Source organism: Anomalospiza imberbis, chromosome 14, assembly GCF_031753505.1.
Source record: "Anomalospiza imberbis isolate Cuckoo-Finch-1a 21T00152 chromosome 14, ASM3175350v1, whole genome shotgun sequence".
In the NCBI taxonomy this organism is placed as follows: Eukaryota; Metazoa; Chordata; class Aves; order Passeriformes; family Viduidae; genus Anomalospiza; species Anomalospiza imberbis.
In genome coordinates, this window is record NC_089694.1 from 11,825,187 (window position 1) to 11,846,933 (window position 21,747).

The 21,747-nt window shown below is 42.8% G+C and overlaps 1 protein-coding gene and 1 long non-coding RNA gene across 4 annotated transcripts; both read left to right on the forward strand.

Annotated features, from left to right (window-relative positions):
• Nucleotides 1-7,463: 7,463 nt before the first annotated feature.
• Nucleotides 7,464-15,207, forward strand: NXT2 (nuclear transport factor 2 like export factor 2). Of its 2 annotated transcripts, XM_068204894.1 has the most exons (4): nucleotides 7,464-7,558; nucleotides 9,574-9,660; nucleotides 10,778-10,922; nucleotides 11,826-15,207. In XM_068204894.1, exons 1-4 carry the CDS (start codon nucleotides 7,544-7,546, stop codon nucleotides 12,002-12,004), a joined length of 426 nt encoding a protein of 141 aa, XP_068060995.1. In that variant the 5' UTR covers nucleotides 7,464-7,543; the 3' UTR covers nucleotides 12,005-15,207. The 2 variants fall into 2 exon arrangements, with proteins under 2 accessions (XP_068060995.1, XP_068060994.1); XM_068204893.1 differs by lacking the exon at nucleotides 7,464-7,558 and having other exon boundaries at nucleotides 9,556-9,660.
• Nucleotides 15,208-18,055: 2,848 nt separating this feature from the next.
• LOC137482537 (uncharacterized) lies at nucleotides 18,056-21,052 on the forward strand. 2 transcript variants are annotated; one of them, XR_011004118.1, is made up of 2 exons: nucleotides 18,056-18,668; nucleotides 19,501-21,052. It is a non-coding gene; the product is annotated as an uncharacterized lncRNA (long non-coding RNA). The 2 variants fall into 2 exon arrangements; XR_011004117.1 differs by lacking the exon at nucleotides 18,056-18,668 and adding an exon at nucleotides 18,680-18,823.
• The last annotated feature ends 695 nt before the right edge of the window (nucleotides 21,053-21,747 follow it).

Genomic DNA, 21,747 nt, shown 5'->3' on the forward strand with positions numbered 1-21,747 from the left:
CCCGAACCTGCCACCCGAACCTGCCACCCGAACCTGCCACCCGAACCTGCGACCGGAACCTGCCACCCGAACCTGCGACCGGAACCTGCCACCCGAACCTGTGCCCCAAACCTGCCACCCGAACCTGTGACCCAAACCTGCCACCCGAACCTGCCACCCGAACCTGCCCCCCACTCCTTTAAAGCCCTGTCCCCGTCGGGTCACAGCAGGCCCCGCTGTAAAGCCCGTCCCCTCTTTCTCACAAGCCCTCTCTGTACTGGGAGGCAGCAGAGCCTTTTTTTTCCCCAGACTGAACAATCCCAACTCTCTCAGCCCCTCCTCGCACAAAATGTGTCTGTCGTTCAATCGCTCTGTCTTTTCTATATTCAGTGAATTTAAAGATCAGCATCAGTAAGTTCTGCAGAAAACTTACCCCTTCTTTACTTGAATGATGGAGACATAGATTACCTGCTGTTTATCTTGGACTATGTTCATTTTCACCACACTTTCCCCTTTAAAAATCATTGAGCTTAGTGCTATTTAATTAAATCTCATTTTTGGAGGAATAACAATTTGGGTGACTTATTATGATAAGTCCACATTGTTCATTCAAAAAATGTAATTTAAAAAGTTGACTACATGGTATTCATTATTCTTCAGTTTAGGTCAAAAAAGGAAGCAAATCTGTTATGAGGCATCAGCAAGCCCAGTGCGCACACAGCTGAGAGGAAAGCAGGTCGTTCTCCAGGACCTGCTTGTGTAGAGTTTCATAAAACACACATTTCTAATAGTGCATGCTGTCAGTGAAAAGGTTTTTTCAAGAGAGTTTTCCTGTCTCTTGATGAGTTGTACGTTGTGAGCAGTTTAAGTTAACATGCTGAGTATTTTCTTTCATGCCAGTTTCTCCTGTGCCACCAACAGTAATTGTAAAGAAGGAATTAGATGGATACTTGTCTGGCAACTTCTGTCTCTGCTAACTAGATTTCCCATCCATTATGCACTTTACTGACTCTGTTACTACCCACTGTAATAGACTTTCAAACCAATTTTTTCAGGCTGCAACTTGATCTACTGTTTTTATTACCTTCACTCCTGGTGCTTATCTCCTACAGTTCATAAAACATCTGTCTGGATGGGTACAGTTCTGTTCTCTCAGCTTTTCAGAGGTATTGTTTGACTCTTCAATTCCCACATTTTCTTCTTACACATTTTTGTGTGGCAATTTCATCAACCCTCAGCTTCCACGCTTGCCTGTGCTCAAATGTTTTTCAGGTCTATCTGTCCATTTCTAAGCACTTTCCTATCACATGATGTTGGTTCATTTCCTGTTGACTCTCTTCTTTACCACAGTCCTCCCAGCTGCTCAGCAATAATAACATGCTGCTTCATTCATTGAGTATTCATATTTCACTGCCTCATGCAGTGCTAATAACACTGCTAATAAACATGTTTGTTCTTTCCCCAAAGCTATGACTCTCTAAGGTTGCTCCCCAGCCCTGACTGTTGTAACATCATCCACAATTTCCATGATCTGGAATTTCCCTCTCCTTTCTCCCCCATAGTTTATATAAAATGTATTTATTGTCTCACGTTCTTAGCCTGGCATTTTGACTGGATCCTTCCACCATCTCTGCCACATCATTTGACCTACTAAACATTACTTTCCGCCTCCCCTTCCTTAGGCATCCTTAGCTTACAGTGAACCACTTTGAACTCGACCTTTTTGGAGATGCTACAGGCTCTGTAATTCTGACTGGAGTTACCCAGAGCTGCAGGGGAACCCTGCACATTGTGGAGGAAAAAATGCTCCAAACCTAAGGACAGAAACAAAATGTGACATTTTCAAGTAATTCCAATCCCAAAGAGAATCCCTGATGACAGATTTAACAAGCAATTATTTGTGTCAGACAATATGACAACTATTGAGCAAACAGCTGTTTCTCCAGATGGAGTATGCATGACAGCTGGTGGGCCCAGGTGCATCACTCTGGAATAAATCAACAGAGCATTGGCATGTTGGTTTATTCCTGCCTGTCCTGATGGCATTTAAGCCAATTTATTGGATGTTCTTCTCTCAATACTTAAGAAACAATTTTTTTGCACAGCGGTGTATTAATGTGTTGAAATGTAAATAATAAGGAGAAGACTTATTGTGAATCTTGACAAGAATTTAGGGACACAGCCTGTTATAATTCAGTGAGCACATTCACCTTGATTTTTTTAACCACCATTACAGGAGATTCTTACATTTCCTGTACTTTGTTCTGTAGATATACTGAAGTGGTACAGAAGCAAATAGAGCATTTTACCTAAAGATAGCTTATCTGTATCCTTATTTTCCTGATTACAACACTGTGTCCAATGTCTGAAACAATGTCTGAACCTTTCAGGGGACGCTGTCTATTTTCTGAGAACTGAACAAGTATCCATAGTAAATGCCACCTATGTCCCTAAATAAGTCAGATGGATTTAGCTGAAGGTTTAATTGTGTGAGATTCTGCAGCCTTTTAACAGTACCCTGAGTCCTCCTCTTACCTGATCTGTTTTAGTGCCTAAAAGGAAATAATATCTTTCAATATCCCTACAAAATTATCTTGAAATATAAATCCAAGGTCGTCTAGAAAATCTCTCATGTTTGGTCTTCTTTCTGAAAAGAATCTTCATATGCTTAAACATCTTCACTAGAGAAAAGCAACATGAAGAAATGGTATTTTTAAAGATTATAATCCCTTTTCTTGCTTTGATGTAAACTCTGAAGAAATGCAGAAAAACAAATTTTAAACTGTCACAGGGCTTGTTTTTTTCTGAGTATTTACCTTACTTGTCTGTTTGGTGATAAAAAGATCCTTGTAAATGACTCAAAGCTTGTGTTCCCCCCCTACTTACTACTGTGGTTTTTAAATATATTCCTCATTGGCAGACTAGTGCAATCATGGGAGCTAATAATCAGATTTAGTGTTCTTTGGTGTGTCAGTACTTACACTGCAGCAATGCAGAGTTTTTTATTAATAACTGCAGTGGGAATGGGAGTTCATCCTACTGAGTATTTGGTAAATGCAGTACAAATGCTGCAGGACCATTATAAACAATCCATTCCAAAGGCTGTAACTTGTCAAAGAAAAATAGATTAGGCTGTTACACATGAGATTAGACACTGACCTAGCTTTGGGTCTCCATAAATAAATAGAACCTCTAAAAGAGTAAGGGTAAAAAGGAAACTTGTGTCTGGGCTTGCTCTTCAGCCTTTCTTTTCATCTTTGGGACCAAACATCACTATTTTAATGGATATTCCTTAAAATTATTGGAGAGGTGAGAGTGTTCACAATCAGATCTTATATTTTACTTTTGATCTGGCTGAGGGCTGAGAGTATTCAGGAAAAAGAAGAGTTGGTGGTGCTCTCCATGCAAGTCTTCACTAGCAAAGATGGCAGACTCACTGTTTTGTCATGGCAGGCAACCTTTGGTGTCATGTGGGAGTTCTGGAACCCCCATGGCTGTCCCACATCTGCTCTGACAACTTCAAAGCAAGCACAGAGTGGGAGTTGCCTTCAAACGTAAAGAATGCACATGCAGGAAACATGTATGTAACATACTGGGATTGTCTGTCTGGAAAAGGTTTGTGTTCTGCCCACAAATTGTAGAAAGTGAGTTATTAATGCTGCCAGAGAGCAAATGTGGTTATCGCAGCCACAGGCCAGAAATGTGCCAATGATTCCATGGAAGACAGTCCACTGGAAGTGCTATGACTTTCTTCAGTAAATTTGGCTGGAGGTATGTTTATAGTATAAAGGAAAAGAGAGATGAGAATCAGCTCATTTTGTACAGCTCCTCTTCATTCCCTGACAGCCCTTCCTGTTAAAAGGAACGCTTGTGAACAAGAAACTTTTCTTATGGTAGGTAGAAAATAGCAAGCCCTCTGATGCTAAAATTTATCCTTTGGGCTCCAAGCTGGGTCTCCTGTTGTTCCATCTCGTTATGCATGTACAAGGTTAGAAGGTAAAGGAGGAGAAAAGTGGTTGTGAAAAGCAAACAGAAAAATTCCAGACAGTCAGGTCTATTCCAATTGCTGTGCTCAGGGGAAATCCAATGCACAGTTTCAGTTATTAGCTGGCCAAGGACCAACAGGGGAACTTGCACCTGTTTTGTGAGTTCTCCCAAAATGACAGTAATTATTTTTATTTTAGAAAAGAGACAAAATCGTTCAATAAAAGCAATGATATGTTGAAATTCTACCAGGGGAATATCCTGCCTAAAAGAGCTCTTTTAAGTTGCAATTTATTTGGTATCAAAACTGCTTGAATTTTAACTTTGTCAGTATTTGTCTGTAATTTGAAATTACTCTGATGCTTATTGATTAGTTTGATCTGAAACACATGCCTCTGTTACAAACTATTGATTTGTGCATCACTTTTTAGCCAAGTAGGTTAATTGAATGGTGCTTGGGTAATTATTTCAGATGCAATCTCTGTCTAATATTTGTCTTCAAAGAGCTGATGGAATTGTTTGACATTTAGCCAAGATATTTCCTAAAACTGGAGTTGAGCACTGGGGCTCTGAAACTGATGCAGAGGCTAAAGGTACATTTTGAAGAAACTTTGTTTATTCCCTATTTAGACAAAGTAAACAAACCAAAGGGCAGAAGTGGCTTTCACTAGTGGGATTTTGCCATTTTTTAAACAGTTGGCTATTGGATTACTGATATTTTAGGGAACTCTGGGTACCATTGTAATAACACAGAGAGCAGGGACGGTACAAAAGAAAGGTGTGTTGCTCTCCCCGCTGCAGAGCTGCTGTGCCAGATCAGCTGAGCACAGAACCACAGGTCAGATGCTCAGACAAGGCTGAATAGTTTGGTGTATTCAGGAATAGAAGTAAAACACCTGCAAGCATGTACTCAATATGCATACAGGATTCTCCTACCTCTTCCATTTGTAAGGAAAAGCAAATGACAAAACTCTTTACTTCCAGCTGGAAGTAAATTGTTCTTCACTGGAAAATGATTCCTTAAAAGGTCACAGGAGGTTTGGCCTGGAGAAATACTACTTAGCACTTGATTGATGTTAAGTGCTCCCACAAACCAGTTTTAATTGTTGTGGGCTACCTGCCAGAGCCCAGCATTCAGGCCTGAGCTAAACCCAAACTGAGCTCAGAATATGCTACAAGTTGACTTGAGCTAACAATTTTAGAGAGCACAGAAAATACAGTTCCAGCCCCGCAGGCCTCTCTCATCCAAGTGAACTCTGCACAGAAGTTCAGTCAAATCTATAATGTGCAGTAGTTAGTGCTCCATCTGTAGCTGATCCACAATTATTCATTAAAAAAAGAAAATTAGTGAAAATTTACTTTAAATTTGCCTATTCTCAACTGATGTCTCTTTTTTGAAAGGGGAAAAATATTGGAGGAAAAAAAACCACAAATATGTTTACCTGGCCATATGTTTTACATACACATGGTCAGATTTTCTCAAGAGGTCAAATAATGAATCATTACCTAATGAAATGAAGAGGATTTTAAAATTTCTTTAAAAGCAAATGTGGTGACACTTTGAACTGACCTGTTATGAAAATTCATCTCCACTTGGGACTGCTTTGAATGGAGTAAAATGGAACAGTTATTTGTACTTGATCTCAGCACATCCCATTGGATGCAATTCCCACTTCAATACATAGCAAGTCCTGTTTTTCTTTAAAAAACAAGGGAGGTATTTATCAGCATAAGAGTCGTTGCATTCCTCCAGTTCTGGTATGGCAGAAATTTGAGGTGGAGTAGTCACAGGTGAGAATCCCCATGGGACTGTAACCAACACAAGTTCTGCCCAGGTCCACCTTTTGTGCTGGAAACTGGCCAAAATAGGCTTTCTTATGTCCACTGTAGTTTAGTAAATCCCAAATTCAGCTTTAGCATTAATTTTTTATCCATCCTATAAGTCAAACATCTGAGACCTACTCCCACTTCTCATTAACATCAACAGATCAAATCTTTGAGTTCTCATTGAGCTCTTGCTCAGGCAAAACCCTCAAACACTGAGTCATGATCCAGTTTCACAAGAATCCCATTAATCAGAGTCTGTCTGGATTTGGCCAGTGTCAGTTGCTTCCCTTGTTTTAGGATACAGTTCATCAAACTTCTGTACATCTGGGAACATCACTGCAGCCTCTGCCAATTTTATCAACAGCTGAGAGTCCTGCCTTTCACAGGAACTATTCACAAAGATGTTCAGTCTTAGACAACAAGACAAGCCTCAGGAGAGCCTTTGCAGGTGCTGCCTTAGCAGCTGCAAAGCTGAGGGTGGTGTGGGTTGCTGAGGGAAGTCCTGGGAAGGCAGCAGGAGCTGCTGCAGCTCTGCCATTCAGCCGGGCCGGGGCAGCAGGGGTGAGGCTGCGTGTCCGGGAGGGCAGGGCAGCCTCTCAGGACACTCAAAGCCCCAGCTGGGTCCACTCACTGCCACAGGCCATGCCTGTGCTTTGGGCTCTGGCGGCAGCACGGCTACAGAAATTGGCAAGATTTGCCTCCTGCTGCCCCCCGGACTCGCCCTTCAGTGCTGGGTGCAAGGCTGCAGTGAGATTTTGAGGCTGCGGCGTTAAGAGTGTTATGATTCCAGTGATGGAATGTATGTTCTGAAGCAGTAAATTAGCAAGTGCTGTAGTTTGTGGGGTTCTTTTAATAGACAATGTTCGGTGGAAATCTGTCAGGGTTAAATGCATAATTTTACAGGAAATAAATTATAACCCATTGAAAGTTACAAACCCGTTAATCCAAGTCCAGCAAGACTATTTGCAAAACTAAGGGCTATTCATTTTATCAAGATAATCAGGACACACAGGCCTAATTTTAGTCTGTAACTGAGGTCATGACAGAAATGTCAGAGTTTGCTGTGGCACAGAGCAAGGCTCCTTTGAAAAGTGGCCTGGCTAAGATGCAGCCTGTCTTCATTTCTGCATAGGTCTTAACACAACTGTGCACGATTGCCACGTGAGGCTTTTGTGGGAAAATGTGAGCTCTTCACCTTGCTGGAGATTGAATTCCATTTTCATTCAGTGGTCATTCCTTGCCCAGTATCAAATAACTGACGATAAAAATCTGTGCAGTTCGTCCGTGATTCTGAAATTATTCAGTGCTTTGTTACGAAATTTAACTTGTTTTAATCAATGACTGAAAACAGAAGAAAATATGGCCTAACCCAGATGGCTGAATGCATTTCTGAAATCTTGACACATCCTTCAGTAAAGACGTGTTTGGATGTTTGGAGTAAATTTGACTGAAGTTCTAAAGCGGTCGTTTCTAAGAATTACTCCAGACAAACAGGGACATGCATAGAGCTGTTCGCTGTCTAACTGTGGTCACCATTTCGATTCCTGTCGCCGGTACCAGCTCCTCGGGGGATTTCCAGCCCCGCTTTGGAAGCTCGCTGCCATTGATTCTGGAGGGAAACCCCGCCCGCGGCCGGGCCTGCTTGGCAGGCGGAACGCTCCCCAGGGCACCGCGGCGGAACGCTTTGGGCGAGGGACGCGCGGCCGGAAGCGGCTGACAGAGCACTTCCGGCGCCCTCCCGCCTCGCCGCCCCATGGCCGCGTCCGTGGTGAGTGAGGGCCGGGCCGGGAGCCGCCGCGAACCGCGGCCCGGGCCGGGGGAGCGCGGGCTGTCCGCCTCGGGAGGGTGCTGCGTGCGGGAGGGCGGGCGTGGGAGCGCGGGGAGGCCGCCGGGAGTGTGCCGGCTCCGTGAGACGCGGAACGGGCAGGGCGGCAGCGCCTCGGCACGGGCTGCGGGCAGGGCTCGCTCCCAGCCTCCCGAGGGTCCCGGCCCAGGGCGGGGGCCCGTGTGTGGCGGCCTCAGCGTCCTCGTGCGGGGGCCTTAGGGCAGAGAGGAGCTCCCTGGGGCCGTCGGCAGCGGCCGTGTGCGTTGGAAAACGGCTTGGAGTTGCCGCCAGGGTCTTCGAGGAGTTGATCTTGGGGTTGCTTCGTTGGCTTTTCCAATGATGGCTTTCCTATAAAAGCTTGGAAGGAGGGTTTCTGAGTGAGGTGGTTGGACGTTGGAGCCCGAAGGAAGTGTGACCGTCTCCATCCTCGGAGATGTCCAAACGTGGCAGGAGACGGGCCAGAGGACTCAGAGCTGTCAGAGGCAGCCTGGAAAGTGGATCAGCTTTTGGAGCCAGCTCTACTTTGAAAAGGGATCAGGACCAGATGACTTCCAGAAGTTTATTCCAGCCTAAATTGTTCACAGAGTTTCAAACTGTGGGCTGGTTATGGCTGGGAAAACTTGCCAAAGCCGACAGAGCTTATTTCCTGTTAGTTCTGTTGTAGCTAGCCCAGCAGCCGGTTCCAGCCTCGGGGGCTCCCCAGTGCCCTCTCGCACAGCCAGGGCGTGTGTTGGGAGCTGGAGGGAGTGCCTGGGGCACGCTGGGCAGGGGGAGCTGGCTGAGGGCTCCCAGGCCCTGCTGGCACTCGCCGCAGGCAGAGCTGCAGGCTCCGACACTCCTGGCTCCAGGGGGCCTCCGGGCACTTGCTGGCCCTGGCAGTAGCCTGGGAGTTTGGCAGTTGCTGGGGAAGGTAGGAAGGTGAAGAGAGAGCAGGGGCCGACAAAAGAGCACAGAAACATGTTTGGCTTTGCTGGATAAACAGGGATTCTTTGATAGGCTTTGGTTACTTTTCAGGTTGGAGCTTTCTCTGATTATGAATAATTCTTGTGTTAATACTGGAGGAATTCCTGGTGGTTCTGGAGTATATTCAGTAAAAGCAGCCAAGAAAATACAAGCAGTGAAATTGTTCAGCACGGATTGAGTTGCAGATACTGAGAGTATAATACTGAAATAGGACAGTGATAAGTAATAGCATTTTAAACAATTTTTAAGGGAGATAAATGCAGATTTATGGATGTACGGACAGGAATTCAGAATTTGCTGTCCAGCATGTCCCAGTTCAGGGTCTGTAAGAGATGAAGGGCCAAACAGATGAACAGACTGAGCAGAGAGCCCAGTGAGATCACAGTGCAGTGGTGGGACAACAAAAGCTGTTAGCTGGGCTTGAATGCAGGTGGAGAGGTGTAAGGAAAATGATGAGGTGTGAGGAAGAGTGTTTGGCTTCGACCTGTGGATATAGCACTGATCCATACTGGAAGGAATACAGCCAGATGTTGGTGTTCCCTCTCTTACTATACTTTATATTTCTATATATAAAGGTATGTTAAAAATGAGAGTAGGATGGCAGTGTGTTTGGGTTCTTGCTAATTCTCAGAAGTACAGGAATAAATATTGTTCCTTAACTTTATTTCAGAACAGCCATCACAGCAACAACTGCTTTCCTTGAATAACTGTGTGGCCACACTACCTGCAGCCAGCTGTAGCCCATTTTCCAGTGTAAATATTTGCAGTTTAAGTATGATAAATATATCAGCATTCAAAACTAATGCTGAAACTGTCATCTGCCTAGCAGCTGGTACTTCTGCAAGTAGAAAAGGAGCTTAGAATAAATTTCAACATGATTTGATGTCATCTTTTGGTGAGAACAGAAAAGACCAGTCAAAGTGACTTGCTGGAGAAATTGAGTCAGTGATTGGATTGCATAACTAAAGAAATTTGATATGATTTCTTCCCACCAGGATTTCAAAACCTATGTGGATCAAGCTTGTAGAGCTGCAGATGAGTTTGTCAACATTTACTATGAGACGATGGACAAGAGAAGAAGGGTATGTAGCTGTTTTGACAATAGTTAAAACTGTCCTGGCAGGTTCTGTTGGCATTTCTGAGTGTCATTACACAGAAAGCACCTGAACATTGGTTTCCATGTGCTGCATTGTTGGTGGTAGAGCAGGGCAGCTGTTCCTCAGGCAGCCCTGCAGAGGATTTTGTGCTCTTGTGCAGCCCTGCTATAAAAGGGGCTGTTCAGAAAGTGCCTTTGACTTCTCATAATCCTCGTTCACTTGGTGTGCAGCTATGTCTTACAGGTACAGGGTTTGGTCAGTACAAGGAAGCAGAACTTGCTTTATTTTCCCTTGAGGTCAGGATTTAGCTTTTTTTTCCCCAAACCTATTTCATTAGCAATTACCACTTTTGGTTCTGGGGTTCTTCTGAGTGCCTGAAGTTGAAGCAGTACAGCTGTGTTTGGTTCTGCAAGCCTTCCTGGACCACACTGATGTGGTACCATGTAACAAATATTTTCACCAGAAGAGAGCCTTGGAGACCAGTCTTTGAATTTTAAATGTGCTGTAGTTGCAATTTGATCTGTGAAAGTGCCAGCAGTCCCATGTTACTTCAGGCACTTTGCACATGATTAGGTTGGACAGGGGTGTGTCAACAGCTTAAAGAAGAGTTGGGCAGGTACTCAGCTGTGACAGCTTATGAAACATTTGGGAAGTTCGGGTATGCTGCTGTCCTTTTCAAGTTTCACCTGTTCCTTGTCTTGTTCACTTTTTTTTTAACCTGAATTTATAATGTCCTGACATAAACTGTGTTGTGTGCACACTCTCCCTTTCAGGAAAAAAAAAAAAAGGAAAATCATTAATAAACTTATTGTGGAAAGGTGTCCTTTTGTCAGCAACCACTTCAGTTCTGACATTACCTTTGTTAAAGGAATGTTATCAATATTTGAGACATGAGTCACTGTGCCACTCATAAAGGAAAATGTGTTTGTTAGTTCTAATTCTTGGTCAGGAGCACTGGTTGTTAAAAGGAGCTACTGTTTTAGGAAGGCATTTTATCTGTCAAAGTAACAGAAGAAATCAGTAATTCACAGTGTAAGTTTTGTATGTTGCCCGTTGTATGCTTACAAATTTTTCCTAAATGTGTATTTTCATAATCACTCAGGCTTTAACCAGACTGTATTTGGACAAAGCAACATTAGTTTGGAATGGAAATGCAGTGTCTGGGCAAGAAGAACTAAATAAGTTTTTTGAAATGTTGCCATCAAGTGAATTCCAGGTTAATGTGTTGGACTGCCAGCCTGTTCACGGTAAGGTTGTATTATAATTTATTTAGTTATTTTTCATTCTTTTATAACTATTGAAAGTGAGCAATTACAATAGTGCTTAATAATTCCTTTGGAATAAGCTTAGAGGAAATACTAAGGGTTGAAATGTCAAGTTGTGCTTAAATACAGCACAAATCAAGAGATGCAGCAGCTATACACTTTTTTTCATGTCTGGGAAAATATTTTAAGGACTTTTTTTTGTTTAGATCATATTCAGATGTGATCTATTTTCATGTATGGAAAAAGTCTGGCTTACCAGGTTATGTTGTGCTTGGGAGACCCCTATGGTGGCCTCTTGTACTGACCTGCAGTATAATGTGGAACAAATCGTTATTAACCTGTATGTACTTTGGTTTCTTTACACCTAGAATAGGTGTTAAGTTCTTTAGATTTCTGATTAACAACTCCTAAAGAAAGGCTCACATAATTGAGAAGTTAATAAATTGCTTCTAATGGACATTTTGGAAATATAAGTAAGGGAAAAGCCTGTGGTCAAACACACTTGCTTTGCTCTGCTGTGAAAAAGATATAATTTCTAATAACGGGGAGGGGGGAAAAGTATATGCAAGTTGCTAAATATCTCTATGTGTGTATATCTCAAGTAATGAGAGCTCATTCTAAGCACAAATGGAGGTGTTTGTCAGTGCTCTAAAATGAAGAGCAGGAGATGAAAGTGGCAAAGCCATTGCCAAGCCGTGTTGGTGAACCCACCGCTGTCTGTGTAGAAACGCTGCACCAGAGCTGCACTTCCCTGCCTGTACCCAGCCGTTAGCCTGGCGCAGTGTAACCAGAGTTGAACCAAGCTTCTGTGTACATTTCCTGCCTCTTTACCTGCTAGTCTTTGTTTGAGTTGTTTTCTTCATCATTTCATACCTCCTTGTGAAGAGCAAGCTACTCAAGGCCAGACAACAGTCCTCGTGGTGACAAGTGGGACTGTCAAATTTGATGGGGATAAGCAGCGCTACTTCAATCAGAACTTCCTGCTGACGGCACAGGCCACCCCCACCAACACCGTGTGGAAGATCGCCGGGGACTGCTTCCGCTTCCAGGACTGGGCCAGTTAGCAGGGCTGGCACGGGGAGTGACCTCTCATTTGGCACCAACAAGTCCACTGTGCAGGCAACTGTTCCCATGCAGGGAATGCGCGCGCTCTTTGTGTTGCATCTGATGTTATGGACGGTCTACAGATGTTTCGGGGTTGATTCCAGTGACCACAGCTGTAGTAATAAAATGTGAGAGGTTGCTCGTGTTAGTTGAATTTTAGTAAAGTGCTGAAGGCAGTGAGCTGTATTCGAATCATTCCTAAAATGCCTTACATGCAGCTATGCTGCCACTGCTGAGTGCTCAAACTGTTCTGTTTGAACACAGAATCCTATTCATATACAATTCTGACCAAACGTAATTTTTTTCAACTTGAAAAGATCTGTTTTTACAGTATCGTCTTCTCTCTTTTGAAGAAGATGCTTGTGGCACGAAGGTGTAATTTTGAAAGCTCCCTACTCCCGGTTGTGAGAGGCTGGGAAGGATTGCTATGGTTTCTACTGTTAGTGAAAGGAGCAAATACAGCTCCTAAGTTTGTAATCTCTCAATCCATTGGAAAGGTAATGTTTACCTTTTCTGATGCCAAAGGACCATATATCTTTGGGTCTCCTTTCGGTCTGAGCTTCCCAGACTTTGGTTGTTAATTCCATGGATTCATATGTAGGGCATGCTGAATGATTCGGAGCTCCTGTGCCAATAACTCTTCACATGCATGTGAAGGACTTCAAAGTGATTATTTTTCTTTTGAAGTCTTACCATGGCCTAGAAATAGGTCACATACATGATTTCTGTTGGCTTTAGTTCTGCATTCTGTTGCTATGAGGTTTGGATTATTTTTCTCATATTAAGTCTGCAAGTTTGGAATCCTTTTTGTCTTTTCAAGAAACATTGTAGTTAAAAAGTGGCACTGAAAGTGTGCATTACTGTGAAGCCTTCAATTTTTCTTAATCAGTACTGTTATTCAGAACAGGTGCTTGCATTATTTTCAGTTGAGAACAGCAGCTCTGCACCACTAACACTATCTTCCTCTCATGCAGATTTTTACTGTATTTTTTCATGTTCTTTTTAAAAATTGCCTTTAATTATTGATTATCTGGGGGTTTTGTGTGTTTTGCTTTAAATTTGTAGTTTAAAGCTTCCAGCTGCTTTGAAACATTTTTCAAGACTGTAAGTTAAGAGAGTCCACCTTTACTTTGGAACTTAAGAGCAAATCTGAGTATCAGCAGCTTTGTTTCAAAATGGTGCATTTCTGTTTTAAGCTGAGTAAAACAAAAAAAAAACCAAACCCAAAATGTAGCTGTATCCCTGAGCATACACTTGCCTGTAACTGAAAATACAGGAGGGGAGCTTGTAACTCACATCATAACCTATGTTTCAATGACAACAGCAGTCTGAAAGCAGTTACAACTGCAGCTCACTTGTTCAGTGACTTAAATGGAGAAAACTGTGAAAATGAGCAATATCTCACTTGGGTAGAACATATTAAAGCATCTGTAGTTTGCGATGTAATCCCACAAACAATGGGATGTTTAGCTGAAATGAGTGGCTTTATTCCCTTTTCAGGCCCTCTAGTCTTTACAACAGTAAGTTAGAATTAGTAACCTGTCTCTGTTCAGAGGCTGTTTATGATCAGAACTATTGGGTACCTATTTTTCAGGCTGAAGAATTTGAATTCCTGCAGAATAGTGCAAGAACAGAATTTTTGAAAACTGTAAATATTGTAAATACATTGTTATTTCTGTATGTAGTGAAGAAAGGATCATTCTATTTAATTACCGTTTGTTCTTAAGAGAATATGTGATGTTCATATATTTGTATTTCCTCTAGAAGATTGAAAAGAAAACATAACCTAAGCATGCCTGTAAATGGTACAGCATTGTTGAGCTGTGACACTGGCGTGGTGTATTCTGCTGGCTGTTTAACTTGCTGTTGATTGTCTAAGTGGTGTTACAGATCTGCTTTGCATACACAAAACAGGTTTTGCCTTTTAAAATGCAGCAATGGGTGCAGCTGTGGCATTGGCTTGTTGGACGTTGAAGGCGGTCACCAGAACACACACTTATCAGTACCTGATAAGCTTGTGCTGTGAATAAATACTTATTGGATATTTTTATCCAAGTTTGAATTTGTATAATAATTTTTAAGCTTTTTCTAGGCAGACTGGGAGGTTCAAAGTACATGAGGCAATGTTTCAATCAATCAGATGTTATTCTCAATTATTTTCACGCTATTTAAATGCAAGCTGCTTTTAATTCTGACTTTTGCAATTAATATTAAAAAAATCTGACCAAACAAAAAACCCCAGCACTACCTGGAACATGACTGAGGAAGATAACTAACTGGCCTAGCTGGACTGGACAAACCCAGTTAAAATTCGGTTCCTACTTAGTAAGATCTGTAGATGGAGTAGGATACCCAGGGGTTTTGTGGGGAAATTCATTGGAATTCAATTGCTTCAGGCTAGGGAGAGGTGCCAGTTACTCCTGCCTATTTCCATCATCTTCAATGAGGATCACTTGGGTGATTCAGTACTACCATCATTAGTTCTTGCTCTTTATAACTGAAATTGCTGGCTTGCCAAGTATTTTTATTTATTACACAAAGTGAGAATGTAGCTGTTAGAGTCAAGTGGTGGTTTTACAATGGAGTAACTAATGGCACAAACAAAAAAAATCTCTTTGTTACTGGCTCTGTGCTGCTTGCTAATATACTGTGCTGAAATTAGCAGAAAACAAAAATGTTTTCATTTCATTCTGTACAATCCCATCCAGCTGGTTTAGTGTGACCATTGCTGACTCTACTACAATACCCAAAATTTACAGTGGGCATCTATAAAATGAATATGTTTGTGCTTCAAACACTGGAGTTAATGCTTCCATTTTTTTGTTTGAGACCAAATTACTCCTGTACAACCAGCCAGTGAAACAAAGCCAGCTGAAGAGCTAAGCACTTCCACGTGTGAAATTGTAGCAGCTGAAAACTTGAGAGATCTTCTCTTTTGTGTATGTTCCCTGTATTGTCCATAGCAGTCACTGCTTTTCTGTTGCTCTGTTCGTTTGGCATACTACAGTTCAATTGATTTAAAATGCCTATGTTGGAGAAAAGGGATTTGTACTGATGGTGTGAATGGTTTGTTCTGACATGCCTGTGCTTCCTTAACCTGTCTGGAGAAAAGCACATTATAAAAAATGCTGTTTTACCAGTAAAATAACTTTCCACACTTGAATATATTTTGTAAGTTTTTGAAATTGTTTAAGACTTCTTGTAAGATTGATTTTAAAAACTCAAGCAACCAAACAAAAAAACAAAAAAAAACACCACCAAATAAAACCCAAACCTACCGGTTACTCTACCTTTTTTTTAATTATTATTATTATTATTATTATTAGAAATTTTCATAGCTTGTTCTTATGATATTAAAAGTACAAGAAATAATTTGTGGCTTCCTTATCTTTACTACTTGTGTTGTAGGTCTGAGTTCTGATTGTTGCCGAGCGGTGCTGGGGCACTGCAGAACAGACTGGCAGCTCTCTGTCAGGGTAAAATGTGTCTGGAATAACCCTATGGCAAATGCCTCGCCAAAAGCACTCTCAAGCAGTAAATGTTGAGCTGCCCAAAGTAACTATGTCAAATGAACATATCCTTTTAAAATTTAGTGAAGTTTAGACTGTTCTCTAACACATCCCTGGATGAAATTTGAGCCAGATCCTTGGGTTGTAAATATTTTCAGTGAGAACATGTTGTGCTTCTGCTGTTTCTCTAAGAAGAAATGAAACACTGAAAGGGGAAATGCTTTTTGTGATAATTGCTGTGATTTATTCACTGTTTTGCTGTTTAGAACATTAAATTACTGATGCACACTTGCTCAGTGTAGACAGCAGCTTTTAAATGCTAACACTGCAAAGATGAAGATGCTCATGCAAGGTCAACAGTTGCATGGAAACTGATATTGTTCTAGAAGAGTGTTCTGGAAACAATACGAAATATATTGGAAAGTTCTTGCTGTTTTTGAGGGTATAGATTTCAGTGAGGCTTTGCAGGCAGTTGCTCTTGGTAATGATCCTGAGCAAGGCCCTGACAACTGATGCAGTGTAAAGATTTATGAGTGCTGGGAAAAATAGATCAGCCCAAACCAGAAGATTTTTTTTGCAGATATGTTGAAAGTGGATCCTGCTTGAAACTGCTCTTTCAAAATTGCCACTGGGCTGAAGAAAAGAATATGAAAGTCTTCTTAGAAAAGCGAGCTTTTCTTTTTTGTTCCTAACTGCCCAAAGGTAGGATATTGATAGCTGGGCTTGCTCCTGCAGAAGACTGGGCTTAATAATATAAATAAATCTATCTTGCTGCACTTGGTGACTGAATGGACTACGGGCACTAAGTGACCATTTTGCCTTACATCAGTAACACACGTGCCTTAGAATATACTGGTGATGGATTGCAGTGGCTGATTTTTGTCTTGCAGCCTGTTTCAGTTCCCAAACCCCCATGGGTTTGCATCTTTGTGGTTTTTCCAACCTCTACACAACATATTGAACTTACTAAAACAAAAAGAAATGAATGTAATTAATTGCTGCTAGGCTTAATACTTACATATCAAGGTCTGTATGCCACAATATTAATTCCTCTTGAGTATTTCAGGTGTTTTGGTGTGTCATAATGCGCAATGGTGTTACCTTCTTTAAACAGCTAGTTGAACTGTAACTGTAAGAACAGATGGACTGATGTAAATCAGAAGTTATTACAGGTCACAGACCTTGTGATCAGGTGTTGAAAGACACAGAAGAGCAGCTAATTAGATGTTTAGTTACGTGACGGGGGAAACTTTGGTCATGGCTTGTACAAAGGTACCCTTGGAATCACACATCTCGGCATGTAAGGATATTTTTGATGGCTTGAGAAGTTCCTGTGCATCATCAAAGCCACACTACTGGTGCTTGTTTCTAAGCTCTTTTCATTTCAAGAAATGCTCCCATGTAAGCCAAACCCATCGTACTTTAACAGAACGAGACCCGACCCTTCCAACCTGTGACAGCTGTCAATCCTCCAAAGTGACAGAAGGGAGCATCTTACAGCAAGAATGGACCTGCTTTTAATTCCATGAAATGCTACTCCCACCAACAGCATTGAGGTCAGATAACAAGGTGTAATACAAACAGATTTTAAAGAAAAAGGTATAAACTAAGATCTAAAGATGATTGATGAGAGAGGTCTCTGTGCATAAGTAATCATAGAATGGCTTTGTTTGGAAGGGACCTCAGAGTTCATCTAGTTCCACCCCCCTGCCGTGGGCCAGGTTGTCCAGGACCCTCTCCTGGAACACTTCCAGGGATGGGCCATTCAGAACACCTCAGGGCAACCTGTTCTCGTGCCCCACCACGCTCATATTGAAGGATTTCTTCCCAACAGCTAAATAAATGTCTCCTCTTTCAGTTTAAAACCGTTCCCCTTTGACCTGTCACCCGCCCGTGTAAAAACTCACTCTCCCTCCTTTTCACAAGCCCCCTCTAAGTACTGAAGGGCCGCAGTACGTAATGCGGGTATTTGTTCAAGCGCGGTACAGACGGATCCAAAGAGCTGGAGGACAGCTCTCACCGCATGGCAAGCCCTGGGTGCTGTGCACGCCGCTTGCAAGAGCAGAACCATTTCTCATCCACCGTCGCCCGCTGTCCGCAGGTGCGAGGGCAGCAGAAGCTCTGCCATTGAGGACGGCCCCTTCATGCTGCCGAGCTCTCGCGGCGCTGCCCCTCGGGGCCGCGGGGCCCCGTCCCGCCCCGGGTGCCGGTGCTCGGGGTCGTGCTTGGCCTCCGGCTCCCGGGGGCTGTACGCCAGGCGGCCCAGAAGATGGCGTTGAGCGGGATGGAGAGCGAGCCCAGCGAGCCCAGCGCCCCGAGCAGCGCCGCGCCGCGGGCCCCGGCGGCACCGGCACCGGCACCGGCACCGCGGGGCGGAGCCGCGGGCACGGCCCCGACAGCGCCGGGGCAGCTGAGCGGACACTCCGTGCGCTCAGAGCCGAGCCGTGCCGTGCGAGGAGACACCGCCTGTCAGGCTCCCTGCGTTACAGATGCGACTATTTCATGCTTGGGAAAATGCAGGTCTGCCAAAAGAAAGGCAGGAAGGAGCTGGATCTAGTCACAGAATCACAGAATGGTTTGGGTTGGAAGGGACCTGAAAGCTCATCTCCTTCCACCCCCTTGCCATAAGCAGGGACACCTTCCACTAGACAAGATTGCTCCAAGCCCCATCCAACCTGGCCTTGAACACTTCAGGAATGGGGCATCCACAGCTCCCCTGGCCACCCTCTCAGTAATGAATTGCTTCCTAATATCTAATCCAAACCTCTCTTGCAGGAGAACATCATCCAGCACCCAGCCGACAAAACGAGAGCAGTTCAATAGCAAAGGTGCTGGGCAGGCTCCCAGAGCAGGTTTGCTGTCGAGGGGCACCCAGTAGAGAAAAGCGAGGAAGTTTGGAAGGACAGTGCTGGGGAATTGCAGCTTGAGCAGCAACAGCTGTGCTGGTCTGATACCCAGGGGCGGAATTCACTGGGGTCTCTAAAACAATTGGTAATCAGCTACAGAGGCTCGTTTCCTTAATCAGAAAGGCCTGGGAAGAGCTGAATGTTTCCTGGTGAGTTCTGGGTGGTTCCCAGTCTGGCTGGGCTGGAGAGGGTCCTGAGGCCACAGACAGGTGAGTTTTTTTCATATTTTCTCCCCTTGCAAAGATCTGTGTCCATAGTTAAGGATTTTTTGAAATCCTATGAATGCTCTGAGGGTCTTGAATTTTTCCCTGCTCCCAGGTTGTTTATCTGGTAACTCTAATTTCAGATGTCATTATTCATACAGGTGAGTGTGGCAGTTGCATGTGTTAGAGATTCACAATCTTGCCAGCATTTAGAGTAGTTTTTATCTTGTGCAGTTGCTTTGCTCCATTCCAGGAGGTGGCTGGGTGTGATCATTGTGGTCTGTTCCATCTTCCTCTCACTGTTTTTAGAGGAAAAGATGTATTTAAATAGCAGACCAGAATGAGTACCCATCTGAAAAGGCAAAATGCCATAGTTGGGCTTGGGCTTTTCTGTATAAACAGCATTAGGTAAGTGTGCAATACTCAGTTAAGTACTGAAAGACTACTGGTTGATTTTCCATAATGCTTCTCTTTTAAGTTCCTTCAGAAGGAACACTAGTAAATGGAATGTTTCTGTAGCAACATGCCTTTAAAAAAAAAAAATCCATCTATTTTCTCCTAAGAGCTTCAATTAATCATTTCTTGTTTCTCTATCAGTAAAATACAACAGAGAGACCCTCTGATTTGAGGATAGTTACTCTGTGCCCCACAGCTGCAGCACAGGGGAATTTACACTCTCTAGGACACAAGTGAGAGGTTGCTGTCTAGTCAGGAAGACATGGGGGGTTTGGGCACAACAGATGGTGTTTTTCACTTATGAGTCCTACAATTCATGTCTCTTAAGGGAAGTTTTTGGCTCGGATACATTGCAGACATCTTGCATTTTCATTGTTTACAGGTGACTTACTGAAAGTGTACTGGTGGCTGGACATGGAAATAAAATAGAAAGTACAACAGACCATAGTTTTTACCACAGTTAGAAGGGCTGAATATCAATGCAGAATCTCAAGAGAGCCAAACCCCAGAGTCTGAGGGATATCACACAGGTTTTAGTTTGCTTTCCTATGGTATGTTTTTTGTTGGCATGAACAATTTTCTTGGCATCTTTCCTCTGAAAGTAAGGAATCTGCTTGCCAGTAAATGCTCAGAATGAGCTGCATGTAGGTTAAAACTCATCCAGACTGAGCTGTTGGAAATTCAGCCTGGGTTGAGATGTAGTGTTTGCAGAGCTCCTCAAGAGGTCAGGTGCTGTGCATTTCCCCTCCTCACAGCAGTATAGTTCTTGTGCTACTGCAAGTGTTCGGAGCTGAGATCCAGATCTTAAAAATAACAAGGGGAAAAAAGGTCCCAAGGTGAGAGCTGTCCCATTGCATAAGAAGCAGGCATGTTCTGGGATGAAGGTAAAGGTTTTGGGAAGTAATTTCTATAAGCTGTGTAGGGAGGTGAGGCAGGTGTTTTGTTTAGAACGTGGGGGCAGAGGGGCCCTGGTTTAATGACCCTGATTAAATGCCATAGAAATGGGCTCATTGGGAGAGACTGTGTTTGCTTCAACTCAAAAGGCAGAAAGTAAAGTAGGGCAGGCAACCGTAGAGAACAGTGATCCATTATTCATGTTCACTCCCTGGGGGAGCACAGTAAGTACGAGGCTGATTTATATCTGTTAGGAAAAGTTTAGGTTTGCTGTTTAAAACAATTAAAAAACCTAGGAACAACTCCCAGGGCTGGAACAATGTGTGGACAGAAGTAATGACTTCAATTCACCTGTTAGAAGTAGTCCAAAACTGTTTCAACTCGAGGTGTCTTTTCTGTGTTTTAGAAAAGTAAAACTTACATGACACCTTCTTGTTTTAGCCTTTAAATTGATAGGAGGTAATGTCTTGGAGTGATGGGCATTCCTGCTCAGGGTCTGGATGCTCAGAAATAACAGGGATGACATAGAGGTGATGGGCAAACTTCTGTACTTGGAGACATGTGAGGGTAAATGCAGAAATAGTAGTGACCTCTGGCATCTCTGGTAGTGTTCATCATTAACCAGCTTATTGGTGTTTCAAAATGGGAGAACAAGGGGAAAACTCAACGGTTTGTGGATTGTTTTTGGCTTCATTTTTTGTTTGTTTTGGTGCTTTAGTTATTTTTTGGTTTAAAAGTGCAGGTGAAGTCTGTGAGGATCAGACACTGTGCCCAGAGCTCTGTTTGTCTAATTAATTAGCACTGGTCTAATGTCAAGGCTACATGCTTCCAACCAAAGACAATTTTGGATAACTTATCTGTGATAATCAGCTTCATTAGAACACTTTATCAATTTAGAATGGTTTCATTTTGTTCAAAACATGTCTCTCCCCATTAAAAGTGTAGCAAGATTCAATCTATTACAGCACCCAGTAGCAAAGCAATAGTGCAAACATTACCCTGTTGCTGTCAGAGTTCATTCAAATTAAATTATGTGAAAATGACAGGCTAAGTACAAAGGTATATTTCATATAGTCAGCCCTGGTCCTCCATGGCTGATGTACTCCTGTCATAAAGCAATCACTAATCTACTTGGCAGCAGCACTGAGTTTACTGGAAATGTGTTTTATTAATCCAGGTAAATTCACAGTTTTATTCTGTGTATTGTTTGCAATTCCTCACAGCCAGTGACTGCAGGCTTTGCTGATTGCATTTTGTAGATGATCTTTGTACCGTCTTATGCAAAAAACCCACCAGATGTATTATTTTTGGTCTTCAGGTGTGTAAGCTTTAGCCTTCAAAAAGGAAACTGCTTTACTGTCATGTAAATAAAGCTTAGCCATGGGGTAGGCTCAGTATGAAAGCAAAGAAACCCCACCACAGACAAAAATAAACAAACTCAAACAAAGCCAAGGTATGAACAAACAAAAACCCCAACAAAACCAAATCCATAATGAGAATTTATTTCTTGTTTTGCATGTAATTGCAGAACAATACTAACTTACTGTTAGAATACAGCAGTTATTTGAAACTATTGTTCTGAGATGTGGTAGATATGGTTGGGTTTGTTTTTTGGTTTTTTTGCTAGTGAAGATGTGACCCACATTCTGAACGGATGTTCTGCTCCCTTTAGAGCCTGCCAGTGTGCTGGGAGCTGCAGCTGATGCTGGGGGAGCTGGGAGGCAGCCTGCTGCAG

Coding starts and splice junctions, on each gene's coding strand:
- NXT2 (XM_068204893.1), top strand. CDS start 9,556: ATGATTTCTTCCCACCAGGATTTCAAAACCTATGTGGATCAAGCTTGT. Junction 9,661..10,777: donor CGATGGACAAGAGAAGAAGG/GTATGTAGCTGT, acceptor ATAATCACTCAG/GCTTTAACCAGACTGTATTT. Junction 10,923..11,825: donor GGACTGCCAGCCTGTTCACG/GTAAGGTTGTAT, acceptor CTCCTTGTGAAG/AGCAAGCTACTCAAGGCCAG.